Raw genomic sequence first — 20763 nt, 5'->3', positions numbered from 1 at the left:
TAAGAGTAGCTGATTGTTCGAGCAGCAGCAGCTTTGCTGGAAGCAGTTGCCAGTTTACAGAGACTTCTTCCAAATAATTGCAAAGAAAATAAACTGAAAACCGAAGAGCCGTAATTTGCACTTTCCTTTGCTGTCCCTGGTCCCTGACAGAGCCACAGCTGGGCAGGGCGAGGCACCTGCACCATCTCAAGGAGAGCTCAGGCATTGCAGTTACACACGCGAGGGACACGTACGAAAATCAGGTTTGTTTGCCATTAACTCCCCTGGGCACGGCGTTAAGGCTGTTTTGTCAAACGGAGCTTTTTCCTTCACTTGCTTTAGGAATCCCTGGATCTTTTAGTGCAAATAGCAATATCTGCCTCCTGTCTGCAGTGCTGGATTTCCCTCCTGTGTCCTGCTTTCCAAAATAATCAGGATTGGCTATGCCAACCTCCACTTCACTGCCGACAGGAAAACCCCCACCAGTTTGTGTCCTTGCATGTAATATTCCTCCACAACCTTCCCTCTGTTTCATCCTATTCCAGAAGGTTTGCAGGGACAGGTTCTGCCATGCCTCACTCACAAAACCTTTCTAGAGGTCAAAGCACAGTGTTTTAGTGTGTAAATATCCAGCTGCAGGTCAGACCCTGGGCTCTGGAGAGCAGGATTTTTTTCTTTCCTGGGAGGATGGAGGGCACAAGGAATCTGCACCTTCCCCCTTTCCATAGAGATTTCCAGCTCACTACTGCTGGGAAAGTGGAAGGGATTTTCCAAACTCACTTTTTCTACGCTCTTACAAGAAAGAAACTCTCTCTACTGAGAGCCCCTCTGCTCTTTACATAATTATATCTCGGGTTTTAAAAAATTTTAGAGGGATCGTGACCTTTGAAGTTTTTCTCCATCTCAGTCTCTGCTTAGAGGAGGTTCTTTAGTTTCTTATCCTGGTCTTTTTGTTCAGGTGTTTTTTCATTAATGCATTTTTTCTTCTGCAGCAGTTGTTGGGTTTGTTTTGTTGGGTTTTTTTGGGTTTAATTTCTTGCCAAACAGCCTGGAACCTTTGGGGCATAATAGAAATAACAGACTGGAGATTTCAGGCAAAACCCTCAACTTTATGACACTTTATTTATCTCATAAGTGAAAAACTTTCGGGGGCTGTACTGAGCCAGCTCCAGAATCTCATGACGTCTTCTAGGCATTGGTGGGCAAAATTCTGATGATTTAAGGAAAGTATGAGAAAAAGAGAAAGAAAATGGACTTTACACAAGACACACAGATAAAGCAGCTGCAGATTCCAAAACAAGGATGGGAATCATCACTCAAATGACCTCATAACAGTAGTACCAACTGTACTGTGAGATCAGTAACAGCTCTGCAAGCATCTCTGATTCACTGCCAATAAAAGAACTGGAACAATTTTCTAAGTAACACAAACCAAACAAATCCTGCAGTATTTGTTTGTTCTCATCTTTCCTTAGTTAGCAATCAGACTGCATTTAGAAGCTATTACATTTGGCTTTGGGATAAAAGAATTTCTGATTGCCTTTCCCTGCTATTTTCCACACCCACAGTGCTGGGATGCACATCTGGGAGTTCGATGAGTTTTGGAGAGGTTTTGTTATTTCCACTACAACTGTTTTAAGAGCACATTCCAGTGGAGAAATCTGATTCCTAGAACCCACAAACCACCAGTACACGTAACCTCTCCTCAGTTTCTTCACTAGGAATTGTTTTTATTTTCTGCCATTTGATTGAATCGGAGAGAGTTGACTTTCCTAACATTATCTGTCAATATTTAGCACCTGTCAGGGGAACTGGCTTTGAATTCTCACATGAAAGCTACAGTTTTGTTGACAAACTGGAAAAGGAAACTATTAGTCAGCTGGTTCCTCAGCAATCTAAAGGTTAAGGCTTTGCAAAGGATATATATCTATATATAGAGATATAGATATAAAATAAGGGAGAAATCAACATTGAAATACAGTGGGCACGAATTGGTTTTTTATTCTAACCAAAGCATCTTTTTAGCAGTTGTATGTTAATGATTTTACAGTCTGGATTTACAGTTCATAAGACATGGAGCTTTCTTTGCTGAGTGACAACCTGCAGCAAGCCAGGCTTATTCCCACATTATTTCCACTCCATCCCTTGGAAAGAGTTTTTTTATCATCTCTGAACCATTTCCTGCACACTGACAGGGGTTAAGTGGCCTGTTCCTCCATCACACACTGTGCAGAAGTGCTGGAACAATTCATTGGGAACAATCCCTGGCTGTGAAGTGTCTCCCACACACCTGGGAAGAGACTGAGGCTCTTCTTGGATCTTCTTGTGCTGCACAGGACCCTGAGAACTTCCTCAGGCTCTGGAGGAAGCACATGGCAGCTCAGTCATCCCTCAGCTGTCTCCAGCCTTATCTGAGGGCTGCTGATCTCATCAGTGAGTTTTCCCTCGGGACAAAAGGGCAGAGTGACCCAGTAAAAGTCACATCAGCAGGAGCTGTTCATGGGGAATCCTTTTATCCACTGATTTTACCCACATTTCAAAGTGCAGGTTAAAAACAACCCCACCTACCTGGAAGATGTGAGGGTCTGGTTTATGGATAACAACCAATCCTTACCAATGTTTCCATGGCTGTTCTCCCACAGGCATAGGAATATCCTCAACTTCGTGGCACCAGCACAAACCTCAGAACACTTTGTTCAACTGCCCCCAGAGTCCTCACAGTGGAAAAACCACAGCTCCCACCTTGAAATCTGCATTCCACCTCCCCTTCCCAATTCCACCTTGGAAAGAACTTATAAAATTGCAGGGCATAAAGGCAGAAGTGTTGCTGCCAGATTGGCTTCATTCCCCATAATGTGTTTCAGCCACATGGATTTTCTGTGCTTATTTGAAGGAAAGGAAAAAACACAGTACTGTTGTATAAAAGTGCACAGGGAAATATCTGGGCAAGAACTGGGGAGATAAGCACGGACTGGACAATGCTTTAACGTACTGAAACTAACAAAAACTGGCTTGGAATCAGTTTTATCAAACTCAATCCTCATCAGCACTACCACCAGCAAGAAAAATGTCAAAAAAACTCAAGAGAAAAAGTCAATTCTCCTTGGCTGCTATCACATTCATAGATAGCACAGAGGAAACAGAAGACCTGGTGTTGAAGTTTTAAGTAGAAAGATCCTGAAGGACTAAAACTACTGACCTTTTGGAAGAGGAAAAAGCCCCCAAACAACACATGCATTAGTCATAAAGAAAATATTGTGCATAGCACAACTTTCCAAGAGATCTGGCTCCATGTCAGAGCCACCAGGGAGTACAAGAACTGTTTGCTTGCCTTCATTCAAGTGACAGCATGAAGTGGAGACTGTGCATGAGACCTCAAAAGGGTCCCTGAAGGATGAGCTGGTCCATCCCCCTGCCCAAAGGAGGATCAGCTCCAGCAGAGCCATTTCTGACATTTCTGTAACTTGTTGTTAAAGGTCTGTGCACCCTCATTGCAGGTCACCAACATCTTCCCATCCCATCAGCTCCATGCACCTCTTTAGAAAAGGAAACCAGAACTGTCCCAGTCACTTTAGAAAGTGTTTATTCAAAAGCTTCATAGCACCATCTTGTTTTTTAAAACAACCAAATAAAATGCAGCAATTAAAACATTGGTTTTTCTGTTGAGCATGACACTAACTCCACCTGTGAACATATTTATGGTTGTTCTTGCTAAAATAACTGAAAAATAGCGCTCCTGTGCACACAGACATAGCACTGGCTCTTGGGGGGGTTATCCAGTCCCAGCTCAATAATGGAAGAATAAAACCAAGTGAAACTGGATACCTCAGGGAAACAGTTCCCCTTCCCCAATTCTGCTGGAAGTTAAAATTTTCTAAAAGTAATTTTTAGCAGTTTCAATTAATATGTCCCCTCCAAATTTCAGCAAAACTAAAAATGTGAATATATAAAGTATTTTTGGGGAGTTCTTTTATAGGACAAGTCAGACCACAATTGGTTAATTATCTCAATATGTTTACTCTAACAATCACCTAGCTATTAATTCTAAAGGGCCTTTAATGCCCATTTTTTTCTAGGGAAAACACTGTTCAAAATAATTTTACTACATTACTATGCTGATTCGCATTAAAAATTTAAGGTAAAATCAAACTGCCATTGACAGCACTTATCATCTGCTTTCATTCTGAGGTTTTTTTTTTCCTTTTCCCTTTTGAGTTTTGGAGCAGCCTGTCTGGGAGCTTGGATCAGTACAGCGCTATTTCCCAAGGATCCTTAACTTACATTTCAGGAATAGGGACCAGGCCGAGGGCTCGGTCACGTTATCGTTTGGCTATGGCTTCCGACCACTGGAATTCTCTATTGCAGCTACTTCTGATGGCCACGAGGAGGCAAATGCTCTGTGCTTCACTTGGCCAAAGCCCCCATGGGGTCCCAGGCTGGCAGAACAATCGGCTCCTGCTGCATCACGGCCAGGATCTCCTCGGGCACGTGCTTCTTGTCCACCACCACCTCGTACACGTACTCGGAGAACCAGTCATCCGTCATGATCAGGTAACCTGGGGGGACACAGAGCATCACAGCACTGAGCCACTGCAGGGAAACAGCCACAGACAAGTCTCACCTATGAATGATGCATTAAACAGGGCCTGGTCATGCTGGTTATCTCTCAAAACACACAAAAAATATCTGGAGGAAGTTGACATACAGGATGTACTTTGTGTGCAGTGAAAGGTCAAGCAAGAAGCCCACCAGGAAAAACAATATCATAATTTATGTTTGCTCTGTTAAAATGGGCACTGACAATACTCAAGGGAATTACAAAGCCTTCCAGGCTTCTAAGGCAGAATGTAAAATTATTTGAATCTATTTGAGGCTTTAGAATTTTCCAGGTGAATATCAACCTGTTCTAAGAAAACTTTCTTGGTTTAGTTTTTGCAGTAAGAGGCAGCCACTGCTTTCCTCAAAGCCATTTAAATCACACTTTGGCTGAATCAAATCTTAATTTTCTCTCTGAATATGAAAATGACAGCGAACACCCTTTGAACTGGGAGTGAGGGAAATCACTTTAGAGGTTTTAGCAGAGAGCTGCCATTGGAAGCAAGCTATTCCAGGTGAACTGGGAAGAAGAGTCGCTGGGAGAAAGGAAGCATTTAGCAGACAGATGAGAAGCCTTAATGTAATAAAGTTCCTCGTGTCCTTCCTTATACAGTATCATCACACAATCAAATGAAACAAGAAAATGTCCAGAGTATGGACAATAAATGCATCTATCTCCACCATCTTGTTTCTAAAGCAAGAGATCAGATAATCCCATAAATTAAAACCCCTATCAACTGTAACCTGAGCTAGAAGCCATGCTGGAAACACTGCCAAAGGGAGCTGCCTTGATTATCCTCTCTTCAGGATATGAGTTCTTGGGACACACAAAAACCTCCCAGTCCCAAGAGCCAACAAGTAATTGCACCCTGAGAGGATTAATGAACTCTGCCTCTGACATCCTGTCCCTCGGAGCCGATTGGGATCGCAGCGTCTGAGCAAGGAGGAAGCTCCGAGCACGACTCCAGAACATGCAAATAGCTCAGGTCACTCTTTGGGGAGGCCTGGGCAGTGCAGACCCACACAAACACATCCTACAGACACCTGAGACGCCCCTGAACGTCCCCAAAGGGCCTTGGAGAAGGCACACTGTGCTTGTGCTGTAACTCCTGGGGAGAGCAAATGAACAGTGCCTCTGTCACAGGGCACTTTTGGGATGAGAGATGCACACACAGACTCTGGGTGCCTACAGTTAAATCCTTGAAATGCCTTCCTGCAGGACAGCAACAGCCAATACAAGAGATGAAAAGCCCAAAGGGAGCTGACTTCTAGCTGGAGATGTATCCTAAAAAAGCTCTTTTCATGCCAAAACAAGCAGATGGACCCCCCTCCACAGTGTGATTTAGTATTTCCCTCTTCCTTGCTTTTAAAAAAAGATATCTGATGGGATAAGCTGGGTTCAAAGTTAGGTAGTAATGTCCTGTGTGTCTCCAGAACAAAAGAGTACTCAGAATAATTAAACTTGCCTGTGGGGCTGAAAAAGTGCCAATAAAACAGAAAGGAAATATTTGACTAGGAAGTAACTTTTTTACCTCAGAAAACAAGCAATGTTTGTCAGCAGCTGTGTTCATTCCTCAAGCAAAAACACACAGGGTGGGTTCCAGAAACATTCATACAACAGATATAAAAGTAATTACTAAATATTTAGGCGAGACAAAGCTGGGCTGGTTCACAGGGGTTCCCTTTCTCCAGGAGAAGCACTACCACAAGATTTCAGTTCAGCCTACTCTGCAGTGTGAACATATAACTGATTCCATCCCATAATTCCCACACCAGGAGTGCCAGTCTTTCCAGTCTTGCACCATTCCAGTCAGGGGAAACAGGTGGCACCTGGCACCTTGGACTGTACTTGGAACAACAGGGAACCCCACATGAAAACACTCAGTTCTTTCCACCCCAAAAAAGTCACTTGTTTGCTCATTTTTTGAAGACTCAAGACCAGTCCCTGGTGTTTTGTTGCAGGCTGGACCCTTGATCACCCTGTCCAAGAAATCCTGGGAGTTGGGGCTTACTCGTATCCCCCACACCCAGCTGGGCCTCAGCTGGGATGTGCCAAGTTTAGCATCATTCTTGGCTGACTCCTCACTGATGTGGACTCTGGTTTCTTGTGCTGGACTTGCCCAAGCACAGCTTCTCAATTCCTTAACAAGGCAGATAAGATAAAAAGCTTAACTCTTATCACAGTGAGACACAGCCTCATTGGCACAGCAAGACAGCTCACACAAACTGAGTCCTCACCCTCCTACACCAGCTACTACTGAAGAGTGAAAAATCAGGGCAGGAAGGAGAAGAAACCCCATCAAGCTGAGTCACAGTCCCTGAAGAGATTTAAATGATGTGTAGATGTGACATTTGGGGACGTGGTTCAGTGGGGACTTGGCAGTGCTGGGTGAACAGCTGGACTCTTTGGGACCTTAAAAGGGCTTTTCCAACCTAAATGATTCTGTGACTCTCAGCTACCTCTTCTAGTGGTTGGAAGGAGCTCTGGAGGACATGTCCAATTTGCCTTTTGCTCCAGAGCAGTTTGTTTGGTCATACACAAGAAAATCATTCAGGGATTCACCTCCCTAAAAAAATAGCAGTCTGAAATAGAGTCAAGCTTCCTACTTCTGATGGGATTTTCTGTCAAGGCACTTTTCCAGGGAACTCCCTGAGCAAAACAAGTATAGTCAGGGAGCAAGAGTTCCCAGAGAGTGTGATGTCCCCTGGTACAAAGCAGATAAGGGACAGTGACTCACCCTGCAAAGTCCACACAGATGGCATGGGGACAAGGTAGGGCAGGGTTATTCAAGTCACTCTGGGGTCCCTTTATTTTTCAAAGGAACAACCAGCTCCTCTCACATGGCTCTAGAACTCATTCTTGAAAAGTGAGTGTGCATGTGGGTGCTGCAGCACAGAAGTGCCACAGCTCAGTCCCAGCCCAACAAGCATCACTTGCAGCAGTGTCAGGGTTCAGCTGCTGCCCTGTGCTTTTGATGTTACCTCAGCATTGATTTGGCTTCTTTACTTAATCCAACAGTCCAAAGAACATTTTACTACTGTCATATTGCTGAGCCGAAGGCTGAGCATCAACAGTTTCATTGTTTTGTCAAGACTGAAGATTTTTATTGGAATACTTTGCTGCAAATGGATACAGTTAACTCAGAACAGAAACTACTGCATGACCAAGAGGCCGCAACATAAATTAAGACACTTTTCCAAGAATATTCTGTTTTCCTCTGAGTTGTTCATGCTATCAAACAGCTTTTAAATAAGACCACATCCTAAAACAGAGTTCTCCAAAAATAGTCTATTCCCAGAAGAAAACCAAGACATCCTGGGAAAGTTCTGCCACACCAAATCTTACAAGCACAACATTTGGGATTAATGTGCAGCAGAAAAATGTGGCCAGCAATGACTGTTATTCCCTGGGACACAGAGTCTGAACTGGCACACTCACCACTGAGGGTGTGCCACAGCTGAGCCCACATCCTGCCTGTCTCACTCAGGAGATGACAAAAATCCTGGAGTTCCCCTCCACTCCATGTAGGAAAAGCTGCCTGACCTTGGCAGGGCAAAGCAGGGATGCTCTGACACCACCAGCCCCACTCACCAAGGGCTGGGGAGCTCAGAGCTGCCCCTCAGACCAGCAGAGAAACACCCTGTGGTCATTCCCAGTTTCCATGAGCAGGGAAGCAACTGGAAGCAATTTCCTAAACCAGCTCCGAGCTGTGACTCAGGGTTGTGTCCCACTCCTGCCAGGTGCCACACCAGGCTGGCACAGGGCCCTGGCACAGCCCCCAGAGCCTTCCCAAAGTGTCCCAACAGGGCAGCAGCTACAGGAAAACAAGTTCATGGAGAAGCCCCAGCACAAGCAGAAGCACAGTAAGGACTGGATTTTGTGTCCCTGCCTGTCACAGCAGCTGCAAACTCCTGCAGCTGCTGGGGTTTTTGGCAGGGATAATGGCTGGGAATTTACTTGGGATCAACAGCAAACTGATATCAAGGCTTAAGAGTATCAGCAACTTCCCTGTAATAAACTGAACAACCTTAACAAAAATTGATAATGAAGGAATTAAACTTTGATAAAATACGAGCTTTTGATAAAGTCTGTTGGTATCTTCCCATGCCTTCTGTAGTCAAACCAGTCTGGATTGTCCCTTCCACATCCTTATTTCCAAACATTCAGCTTTCTGTTCCCATGACTATAAATTACCTTTATTGCCACGGTCTTCACCCCACGAGTTTTCCACTCTCCATTTTTCAAATGCATCTTCTTGCCCATCCTGTTACAAAACAAGCCCATGACATTCAGCACTGAAGGAGAGGCCACACCTGAGCAGCCAACCCCTTCCACACCCAAATCCAGCACCAGGAAAACAGAGCTCCACTCCTGAGAATCCCAATGGTTTCTTGTTAATGGCTGGAGAAAGGCCATTTTCTAAAATACTCGTCTACTTACTTAGATAAAATATGAGGAAATGTGGTCAAGAAGAGAGCCTGCAATCAAGATTTATTTTATCCGGAAACTGAAATTTAGTTAAATTCTAGTTTGGACTTAACTGACTCACAGAATTTAAGCTGCTGTCCCTATCCCCCATCAGGGCACAGGGGAAATTAAATACAGGATGCACAACTTGCCTGAACTGAAAATAAGAGGAAAGGAACAAGGAGCTCTCAGAATTCAGAACAGCATCAGTAAGAGCAAGTGCAAACTCTTGAAGAATCTAGCTAAAGGCCACAGCTCCACATCTGGTGCTGTGCAATTAAAATATTTTAATACAAAAAACTAACCTGAAAAACACCCCATAAATCTATTTTTAATATTCAATGGAATATTGTAATGCTTCTATTCTCCCTTGAAAAGAGAGAACAGTCTTTATGATGAGACACTTGAGAACTCTCAGACCAAAGATGTGAACTCTGGATGCTCTCAGAGAGAAATTGGGAAGAACACATTCATGTACAATAACTTTTTAACCAAAAGGTGCATTTAATCCACATCAATTTCTGTAAATTTGTAATAGGATGCTGTAAAATAGTAATAGGATTTTTTTTAATCTTCAAAGCCTTTTTATAAAAAAGTAAGTAAATCCAAAATATTACATTTTACAACTCAGTTTCTCAAAGCCCCTTCAGATTAAGGTTTTTAAGAAGTACCAACTACGAAGTTTTCCTTGTTTTTGCAGTGAGATATTTAGAGAAGTGTTTGTGCCATCTGATACACAATGGAGGTGTTAAGAGCTCAGAATGCAGAAAACAGGAAAAAATTATATTGAGTTGTAAAAAGTAACTTGGAACATTCTTATGACCCAGCAGTTCCAGCTCAAGACTCAAAACACCACAGCTCAAGCAAACTTGCTCAGTGCTGTGCAAGCTGTTATTTCTCAAGCCAAGGTCAAGCTGGACAGGAAGAGATCACTTCAAAGAAACTTTAATATTGACAACTTCTGGAAAGAAATGGAAACGTCAGCTTTGCAGATAACCCCGAGTTGTAAGTTTTAACATAGTTCATTTTACTTTATTATGTGCTTTGTTATGGTGCCAGGAGCAGATCTAGCTGTGGATTCATCTCAGCCATGTTGGACACCATTTCCCTTCCCTAATTAGAGGTCAGAGAAATCACGTGCCAGGGAGCTGCAGGAGGTTAACCCTGCTGCAAAGTGCCTCCTACCAGCATTTTAACAGGAGCTGCAGGCTCTAAACCAGACTGGACTAACCATGCAGTGGTTGTCCAATAAAAGTTTGTGGGTAAAAGGAAAGAAGTCCTTTGACACATCTTAAAGTCTTCCCTCCTTGTTAAGTATTTATAGTTCTGAACACTCAGACACAAACAACACAAAGGGAATAAACAACCAGGCCTTGTGCACCAGGGGGTTGGGGCAAAGTGTGAGTGAACCCAGGACACAAAGAAGCTGCCAGGATATTCCAACACATCCCTGCCAGCATAAGAACTCCAGGAGGGAGACTCTACCTTCTCAGTGACAGCTGTCAGGACCATGGCATGGGTCATCAGGGATTCTCCAAAGATCAATCGTTCTGCTTTGTTCATGTTCTTGATGGAGACACCAAACACCAGCTCATGATTAAATCTAGCAGAAAGACAAATAAGCCACATGAGAAAGGATGCAGGGGGAGTTCTGACTAAGTCAGGGAATCAGGAGACTGCCCTGTGCCAGGACAGTGCACTGGCATACGAGTTCAGCTAATTTTAATGTCAGAATAAATGCAAAAACTGATCCCTTTAGGAGTTTCTCTCACCATATATTAGACATTTAAATAAGGAAGAATATTTAACAACTACTCATAGTGCATCTTTAAAGGATTCACGTTAAACTAACAAGCAAAATAGAAATTCTGCTGCTGCTGAATTACTTAAATATACTCTTTTGGGGTATATAATCCAAAGTATGTACAAATCAGTTCCTTGAGCAGCTAAAGGACTGTTCATGTCCTCACTGAGCATACCAAATGACATTCTGGTTTGATTCTCTACTCACATATTCAGGTCATTGATTCCCAACTTGCCATAGAAGTGCTTTGCCACATCACAGCCAAACCACACAGCCTGCAAAGAGAAGGAAGGGTCATGTCTGGGCCAAATCCCAGGAATTTCACACGGCATGAGCTGCACTGTGCCATCCACAAAGAGAAGCCAAACCCACCTCGCCATCCTTAATAGATGCTGCAGCCAATTTCTTCAAGACCTCCACAGGCTGGTTGTTGTAGAGAGTTTTCCTCCCTCCAGCCATGTTGCCCAGGTACTCCACTGTGTAGAGCCTGTTGTAGGGATTCTGGGGTCGAGGATCATTCACTAGACAAATCTGCCAAAAACCAAGATGCCATAAAGTAAGGTGCAATATAACTGAAATTTTTGAGGAGTGAATCTAGAAGGATTTCAGGGAATGGCTTTTGTCCCAGCCAGCTGTCTGCCCCGTTAGCCAACAAGCCACTTGGCTGAAGTAAGAGGTTTTTTAAGGTTGTGTTTGTTGGGGTTTTTTTGTTTTGTTTCACAAGTTCACCTCGTAACTGTGGCAGAGCAGCTCTGCATGTTATTCCTTCTCAAATGTCTGCCTTATGACATATTACAACTGATTAGATCACTGCAAATTTTATCATTACAAAACCCTTGGGGACTGCAACACAAGATCCCAGATAACTGAAGGGTAGAGCACAAACAGCACAACAGGGAGAATAAACACAGTGCCATCTCTGACTTGGGCAAGCAGTGCCCATCCCATGTGCTGCAGCTACAGGGGGGACAGACACTGGCAACGGTGGAAAATAAGTGGTTTAGCAGCAAAAAAAAGGCCTTGGAAAGCTTTCAGCATCCCCAACCTTGTCCTCCATGTTGAAGTAAGGCTTCACATGCTCGTTGTAGAACTGCACCGGGGTCATGGGGCCGTATTTGTGGTAGTTCTTCTCCTTATCCCGGAACTCCCAACAGAAAGTCTCTGGAGGGCTGCCCAGGCAAGTGCTCACTATTCTGAATACCTGCCCGGAGAAGCAAACAGCTGTGAGCCTGCTGGAACATGCAGGTGTGCCTCTCCTACCACAGCAATGCCACTGGACAATGGATTTCTCCACGTGAGAATCAGCTGGAGAAACAGGACCTTAACGGGCACCTTTGAACACACGAATCAACACACACAGCAATTATCTGCATTCAGCTCTTGAAATCTGGGTGTTTCAGCAGTTCAAAACCAGTCTGAAAGGCCTCAGGAAAATCAACAGAGCTTCCCTCCCCACTTTCACACTCCATGTTCTCAGGTAAACTGCCAGGCAAAAGAGAAGCTTACAAATTCCAGGTTATCCTAAGAATGCAGCAGCCCAAAGCAAAAACCAGGACACTTCCCAGCCTCATTACAACATTTCATAAGTAATTCTGAAGCTCCTCCAACACTGCAAGAGAAACTTTATCAAAGTGATTCTCAAAAGCATTCAGCATCACCTGTTCCACCAGGTGGTTTGCCCCATGCAGAGACAAACCAGACCTTTTAACATGGGCATTTTATCCTGGTGTTTCCCCTGTACTAATTCATTTTTTACTGTAATGTTCATTTGGATTTCAAAGATGGGCCTTTGCTTCTTTTCAAAAGCCCAGAATAATCTCCTCATCTGTTTTAATGCATTTAACAGTATCTCTGTTTAGGGCTGAGCTGGCAGGTTACACAATTTAATTCCAGCTCCCTGCCTGCTGCCTGTGACATCTTTTGCAGCTGGCAGCTATCTTTGGATTTTTAGTACAAAAAGTTGACCAGATTTCAAGTCATCATCCTCCCTGTAAATCAGAATATAAAACTGCACTTCAGAACCACTACTGTACTTTCTCACAGGGCTTATGAGAAAATGTGCCAACACTGGCAGTGTAACCAGATGAGTGTCTTTGGAGATACTGAGCAGGACCTGCCACAGGTACTCTGGGGACAGGGAATTTAATCACAGTCAAACAGGTTTGAATCTGTTTTATTTCAGCTGACACTGATCTTCAGCTCTGTCCAGGTCCTGAGCACAAGACGAGTCTCTTCCTTGCAAGGAACTATCAGGTTATTGAAAATAAGAGGACAAGGAGTCAAATCTCAGCTGCACCTTCTGCACTGGGATCCAGCTCCTGTGGGCTGTGCCAGCTTTCCCAGCCTGGCAGTCTTCACACTTACATAGCAGAGTAGACACAATACCTCTCCCAAAGCTGATTTAACTCTTTCTGTGGAGCTGACCCTAAGGTTCCATAAGAGCTGGCTTTATGTTAATGTGCTCTTTGTGCTGACAGCAAAAGGAGTGCAATGCTCCTGCTAAATAAAGGTGTTCTTGCTCCAAGCAATTTAAGAAAACAATTGGAAAGATTAATTACAGGTTGAAACAAGGGTGTGGGCATAAGGCTTCTACTGCAGAAACTCACACATTTCTCAATAAATATGGTAAAGAGCAAATGTAAACCCCTGAACTACTATAAATATTTAATTTTGCACAGACTGCACAAAAGGTACCATTTGCTGTGGCTACACCCACATTACCTCAGATAACTGCAAGCGCTGAGAGATGAGGCCAAGAACACAAAATAAGCAAGAAAAATGCCTAAAAGGAGAGCAGCAACCAAATGGGCTCCAGCCAGAGGAAGGAAAATGATGGAGACAGAAGTCTCCAGTGAACAGAGGCACTGGAGCCTAGAATGGCCTCCCTCAATTGTTTTGCTACCACACCCAACATAGGCACCCTCTTCATATCTCACAAGCTTCCTCTATCAATAAATAAAATAAGCATATTTAAACTAAAAGGTGACTTACATTGCCCTAGAAACAGCTAGAACCAAGATAAAGCAAAGATATAGTGGCTTGTAATAAACCCCAAAATGAATGAGGAGGGGAAAAGGAGGACACTCCTGATAAGGAAGAGTCCACAAAGGAGAACAGCAAAGGAAGAAAAATTCTATTGCATGAACTGCACTGATTGCAACTTCTGACCTGCTGTGCACTGGTTTGATAAGAATGTTTATGCAGTTCTGGAGTGAATATTTAATCCTGTGTTCCAAGACAACCACCCCGTTTCAGCTCGAGTGCTGCTCCCAGCAGGAGCAAACCAAGATTTGCTATGCAAATAGAACCTCCCAGAACAAAACCAAGCTCTGCTTTGCCACAAAAACACAGAGGCAAGACCACTTGTACACATCTGAACACATGCAAACCACCTTCACTGCTGCAGGAGAAAATGCTGTGTTAACATCAGAGAGTTAAGCACAACCTTTTACAGAACAAACTGCAATCAGTTAAGAACCTTTCATGTCAGTTCCAGGATCTCTTTGTCAGAAGGCAAGAGGCTCTATCTACATAAATGAAGAAACATTTAGCAGTGAACTGTGTGTCACTGCCCTAAGAATGACCATCTCTAGGAAGCTTCTGATGTCTGCTGTAGAATCCCCCAAGGGCTTTTGGACACACACTGCATGTAAGTTACACTAATTCACCTTTGAACTAAGTGCTGATTGGCAACTTTCTGGGGTAGGTTCAAATCAAAGCACAGCATTCTTAAGGCATGAAATTTCACAACAGTTTTGATGAAACCCAAGGAACACAAATCAGTTTTCTTCTTTTAACTTAACCTTAAAATTAGACAAAAAGAAGCTACAGAATTTTACAGGAAGTGCAAAGATGAATTTCCAAAACCAACACATTAATCAATATGGAACTGCCTAAAACTTTACAGAGATAGCCCAAGGTAGGTTCTGCCTAACAGTGATGTCCACTGTATTGCAAAAAAAACTAACACACACCAGCAAAACATTTGATTTCTTGACTCACCTAAAAACATACATTTAGCCACTGGGTCACTTGGCATTGTATGTTTTTGAGAAATAAATTAAATACATTTTTGTTTAAAGTGCATGCACTCGGTCACACTAAAACAGCCTCAAGGTTAAGTTATTTTTGGCAGTTTAAGAATCAAGTATGAGCAGCACAGAATGAGAAAAATGATGTGGGTCTGTGTGAGCAGGAGAAGGTTCAGGCAGTACAGACACACTGACAGTGAGGGAGTCAATTCACAGCCCAAACCATGCTGCAATTCATTCCTCTGCTGCCCTCCAGGATCACACCTCAGCTGGACTCAGCCTTGTGCAGACACCTCCCTTTTGTGGTTCTCTTCTGCTCTCTTGTGGGGAATCCTTGCACAACACTTGTGCTGCAAGATTTGCCTTCAAAGCCATCAGGATGCAAATTTCAGCCTTTCCTGTTTTTTGTAAGAGCCTGACAGGCCACTGTTTTGATCTCTCAAGAGACAAAATGCTGCTTTTCCTAGAGCAAGGGGCAGATGTCTGTAAAATATCATCATTCCAAAATCTATGGATGCAAAATATTTGTCTGGAAGGATTAGAAAAACTCAGAATGATGTAAGCAACAAACCACTGCAAAACAAATCCACTTGAACAGCTCCAAGCACACTTTCTTAAGCAACAAGAGACACTTGTTTTGGCTGATCCAGTACTACAGAACAAAAATAAAAAAATCTCATCCACTCCAGCCCTGTGTTCCAAGACTCAAGTCACACCAGTTTACTTACCTCTTCTATCATCATGTCCATGGCAGCACAAAGTTCTCCCTTGCTTCCTCCACTTTCCACCATATTTCTTAGCCTCAAACAGTATTCTCTCATCTGTTTAAAGAGAAAGTCACTTTGTTATAAAGGGTATGAAAGGTGTCACCTGATCAGTTTCAGGACTTCCTATCTGGTTGTTTCAAACACCTGTTTAACTCTTCATACCATGTTTTCAAAATAAAAATACCTTTCAGAAGCTTCATTAAAGATTGATTCATTAAAAAATAACAAGATAATTCAATGCTGCTAAAGTAAAATATCACAAAAAATTAACAAATAGTCACAATTCAATTACCATTTTCAACCACTGATGTGAGGCTTGCAGCCATTAAGCTCTTAAGGTTTGATTTCTCTCAGTCCCATAAGTGACGCCACAACATCCACACATACCAGCACCTCTGACTTTCACAGAACACACCTTCTTCATCCTGTCACATTTATTTTGCAATTCTAATGCATAATTGATCTCTTGGCTGATGAAAAGAAAGGGGCATTTCCCCACTGTATGCACAGCTTCCCATTAGTGTCACCATCCATAAGGCCAGGAACGGTGATGGGGCTCCCTCAGGACCAGCTGCTTTGCCATGCTCAGGATTAGAACAACATTAACAATATTTAATATGTCCAAGCTCATTCCACCACATATTTTGCATTTTTTATGTGGATTTCAGCAGGCAGTTTTTCCTGAGCATGCAGCATATGAACTGGAAAAAATATAGCAAATGGTAAAAAATGTTTTAATTGCCTTTTTCATCTCGCTACCTACAGCAGCACCTCCCCAGGCTAATTCACTTCTGCAGTTCAGGCAGTGAGTTAACACCTTCCTTCAGACAAAGCTGTGCACTTCTATACTGAAAGCTGATTTTTAACTTGCAGTGTTTTTAAAATACTTTTTTTTCCTCCATCTTTTTCACCAAATTTGGCAGTCATCTCTAAAAACCTTGGCACACAGGGAGATGAGATACTGAAAGGGTGGAAAAAGACACCTAGACACCATGTGCTGGTTTTGCAGAAACAGATTTAAGCAGCCACATGTCAAGAATTAACTTCCTTGGAAATCTGAGGATTAGGAATAACTGCTACTAAAACCACAAGAGGAACTTTCAAGCTACTGAAGCCTGACAATGGACATCTTCTATGATCTCACCTTCCTGCTCCACGTTTCAAGATTAACATCAGGCTTTGCTGAGACTTTAGGCTGCTTGTAAATAAATTTCAGTTGCTGAGATGCACTTAACACTTTGGTCAATAAGGATAAGGTGGTTAGGAACATTTGGAGCAGTTTCATTCCCATCCCCTCCCCTAAGTTGTATCATCTAAATCAATTTTACCTTATGATTCAAGATCTCGTTCATCCTTCTAGTAGCCTCTGTGGTATGAGACTCTGGGAAATATTTCTTGGGGACAACACCATACTTCTCTAAAATAAATAAAACTAAAGGTTAACAATTGGCTTTTTCACAAAATAGATACTTCTACTTCTGCTCATATCCATGTGAAAGATAAAGAGTTTGAGTTTGTGCAGAGATTATATGGGAAAAGCTCTTATTTAAAGGTTACAAGTACCCAAAGTTTACATTTTAATTTGTGACTGAATCTTGACCTCTGATCTGCATTCCACAGGGATCCCAGAACGTGGAATCCCTGAACTGCTCAGTATCATTTAACTCAACACTTAAAAGTTCTGAATTAATTAGTGCTTTAGGAAGTCCTGTTCACCAGGAAAAAAAAAACTTGATTACTTTAAAATTAATCTCCTGAAATACGTTCTGAAGAACTGGGCCTCCTATGAATCATTCCATGTAGTTTATCTAAGGTTAAAACTGACTTCCCAGTCTCCTTTCCTCCTCAACATTTATAAAACACCAGCAGCAGCTCAGTGGTTTCCTACATTACAGTACCACTCACAGATCTCACCAGGCAAGGCTCTGGATGTAACAGCAGCAGCCAGAATCTCTGCCCTGATTAAGTATTTATAGCAATAGGATAAGGAAAAAAGGAACCTCCAGGCTTCAAAGAAACAAACTCCTTTTGTGATTCTAAATTTGTATTATTGCCTTGTTGATTTACAAAGGTGTCACATTGTTTCACAACACAAATGAAAGCAGGTGCTGGTGCAATTAAGTATCTCCAGCAGCTGTAGGATCCCGTTTCTGCTGGAGCTTTGTAAGACCAGCACTGCCACATTCCACATCAATTCCCTCTCACTGATCTTTATACCAACTTCAGGCTGCAGTTCCAAGTAGTTTTGCTTCAGCTTTGCAGACACACCCAGGTCAAGCAGTGGCTTTTTCCTTACCATGCACCCTAAAGATGGTGTACATGGATATAAATAAATGAGATTGAGTTGATGACTGGAGAAAAAGGGGATTGAACCCTTTTATTAAATGGGAAATCAGGGCTATCTAATTTTTTGTTGATCTTCTGAGCTTTTATCATCAGCAGGAATATGAAAAAGTGATACCTGACAAGATTTAGGCCCAATATTTATAATATGGCCCAAAAAAAAGTCTTTGAATTAAAAAAAAATACGGGGGTTAATGGCATCATGTGCCTTAGCCAAATCCCAGGTGTCAAAACTCCATTTCTTATTCTATTCCATTCCCTATTTCTCAAACCAGGCTGCAATTTTAGGAAGGGTTCCTCATGACGAGTTCTCTCACCAATAATGTTAACCAACATATCCCACTGTCCACCATCATTCGTGGGGTTGGAGAGCAGGAACTGCACCAGTCTTCCTTCCACTGGCTCCTTTTTCTGAGCTGTTTCCACAAAGGCATTTAAAAAGTAGTAACAACGCTCAACCTGAAACACACAGATTAAAAAAAACCCTTTTAAGTCTGATGCATTAATGAATTGCTGAGTATTCAGTTCTTTGCAAGTACAGAATAGATGAAGCCACTTTTCTGCTTATCCAGTGAAGTCCTCATTTTCCCCTCTAGCATTCCACGGGCTACCCTATAAAATTCTTTGTTACAGACCAAATACTTAGGAGTGAGTTAGCACACAGCTTGAGGGTAGGGGAACAGGAAATGTGAAAGAGAAGTTATGCAATGAAGCCTGGCCCAAACTAGTACTAGATTTGCTTGATTTCCCTTATGGGGAAAAGCAGGCACAGCTCACCCATCAGTTCACAAGCACAACTGAAACCTCACAGCTACAGTCATGTTTCCCCCGAACCTCCAACAAGTAACTTCTGAAATATACAGAACTCTTAAAAAGAAGAAAAAAGACTTTTACTATTCCAAAACATCAACATCTTGGCAACTTTCTTCTCAAGCTGAAAGTCCCCCTTTGCTCAACCACCTGCATTTAGAACACGTTTCTAAAGAACTTTTGAAATTTCTTCTCATACATGTTAAAACAATCCAGCCTAAAAGAAATTCTGTCCCAACACTAACACCTGATTGCATAAGCAATCCTACAACAACCTGCACGACTGTACCTTATCCCAGAAAAAGAGATAGGACTGGCTGAACTCAAACTCTTCAATGTTGTATTTCTTCATGAAAGGAAGACGCATTGCGTTGAGGCAGGAAAAAATCCAGCATCTCCCTGAGAGATCAAAGGAACACGAATTAAACTGGAATGCCTGTGCTCAAAGAGCTGCACAACAATTTCTTTTACCACGAGATTCATGACACAGTTCTGCCTCGAGCCTTTGGCTGGGCTTCTACAACACCAAAAAGCTCTGAAGGAGTTCTGAAATCTTTCACTGCAAGCACAAATCTCCATTACACTATGCAGAAGGGAAAAGAGGCAAACGCTGCAAGTCTCAAGTGTGTTATTAACTTAGGAGGATGCTGCAGGAATTCGACCTTGCTCCAAAGCCCGGACAAAGGGCTCCGGAGCAGCGGCCGCTCCCAGGACACCAATCAATGTTACGAGGCAGCCCCCAAACGCCGCCGCCGGCCGCCCTTACCGGAGTTCTTTTGGTTGGTGACGGGCTTGCCCTCGGCGGGCACGGCGTGCTGGAACACCTGCACGGTGTCCTGCACCACCTGCCGCTGCAGGCACACCTCCAGCGGGTCGTTGCATGTGGCCACGTTCTGGGCCAGCAGGAACTGCGGCTCGGCCCGCAGCCGCCGGCTGAAGGCGACGGCCTTCTCCGTGCTCAGCCCTGCGGGACACCGGGACAGGGACACCGGGACAGGGTCACCACCGGCCCCGCACCCCCGGCAACACACACACCCCCTCCCATCCACCGCCGAGGTAACGGTGAGGCTCCCGCCCCCTCCGTACAATGGGCACCTTATCCCTGTCCGTAGCTCCGGTAAGGTCCCGGTAACGCCCCGCTCCCCCCGGTAATTCCCTCCCCGCCCGACCCATTGCTGAGGTAACCATGAGTCTCCCACCCCCAGACTACATATCCCACCCGTAGCCCCGGTGAGGGCCGGTAACTCCCTCCCTACCCCGGTAATTTCCTTCCCCCGACCCACTGCTGAGGTAACGATGACACCCCCCCCCCCCCCTCCCACCTCCATCGACAACATCCCCCCCCTCCCGATCTCCGTTCCCCGGTACACGGCCCCCATCGCTGAAGTACCGCTGTGCACCCCTCCACCCCTCACGGACAGGCGCCCCCCAGCCCCCCCCCCCCCCCCCCCCCCCTCACCGCGGGCGTTCATGGCGGCACCGGCAGCACGATCCCGGCGCGGGCCTGAGGCGGAAGCGGCTCTTATAGCGCCGGCACCGGAAGCCGGAAGAGGGGCCCGGGGCCGCGGCCGGGGGCGAGGGGGGGCGAACGGCGAGGGGAGGGCGGACGGCGAGAGGCGAGGGACACGTTTAGTGAGGGGGAGCCGGTGGGGCGGCCCCTCACAGAGACCACTCACACTGATCCCTGACGACGACCCCTCCCACTGGCCCCTCACACAAAGCCCTCTCACCCACCCCTCTCACCGGCCCCTCACACGGGCCTCTCACACAGTCGGTCACACCGGCCCCTCACACAAAGCCCTCACACGGACCCCTCTCACAGCCCCCTCACAGCGACCCCTCACATGGACCCCTCACACAGATCGGTCACACCGGCCCCTCACGCCCACACAACCCCGGGTCCAGAACATTCCACACTGCCTGGAGTCCGTGCCTCCCCGCCCCGAGGAGCGCCAGTGCTTGGGG

At 44.3% G+C, this 20763-nt stretch overlaps 1 protein-coding gene across 1 annotated transcript; it reads right to left on the bottom strand.

The window, feature by feature from the left end:
* Positions 1-3545: 3545 nt before the first annotated feature.
* BLMH (bleomycin hydrolase) lies at positions 3546-20359 on the bottom strand. Its single transcript, XM_048324267.1, has 12 exons — positions 20258-20359; positions 19565-19762; positions 19088-19197; positions 18306-18447; positions 16974-17062; positions 15607-15699; positions 11893-12048; positions 11220-11378; positions 11055-11122; positions 10529-10646; positions 8771-8840; positions 3546-4535 (listed from the first exon to the last, which is right to left on the bottom strand). Exons 1-12 carry the CDS (start codon positions 20268-20270, stop codon positions 4384-4386), a joined length of 1368 nt encoding a protein of 455 aa, XP_048180224.1. The 5' UTR covers positions 20271-20359; the 3' UTR covers positions 3546-4383.
* Positions 20360-20763: the final 404 nt, after the last annotated feature.

This window comes from Corvus hawaiiensis, chromosome 20 (genome assembly GCF_020740725.1).
Source record: "Corvus hawaiiensis isolate bCorHaw1 chromosome 20, bCorHaw1.pri.cur, whole genome shotgun sequence".
Taxonomy (NCBI): Eukaryota; Metazoa; Chordata; class Aves; order Passeriformes; family Corvidae; genus Corvus; species Corvus hawaiiensis.
This window is presented reverse-complemented; position numbering and strand designations above follow the sequence as displayed.

Excerpts from the sequence above, each read along its gene's own strand:
- BLMH (XM_048324267.1), bottom strand. Across the intron at positions 15,700-16,973 it reads ACGAGATCTTGAATCATAAG|ATGAGAGAATACTGTTTGAG; the intron begins GTAAAATTGATT and ends CTCTTTAAACAG. Across the intron at positions 4,536-8,770 it reads TGAAGACCGTGGCAATAAAG|GTTACCTGATCATGACGGAT; the intron begins GTAATTTATAGT and ends GTGTCCCCCCAG.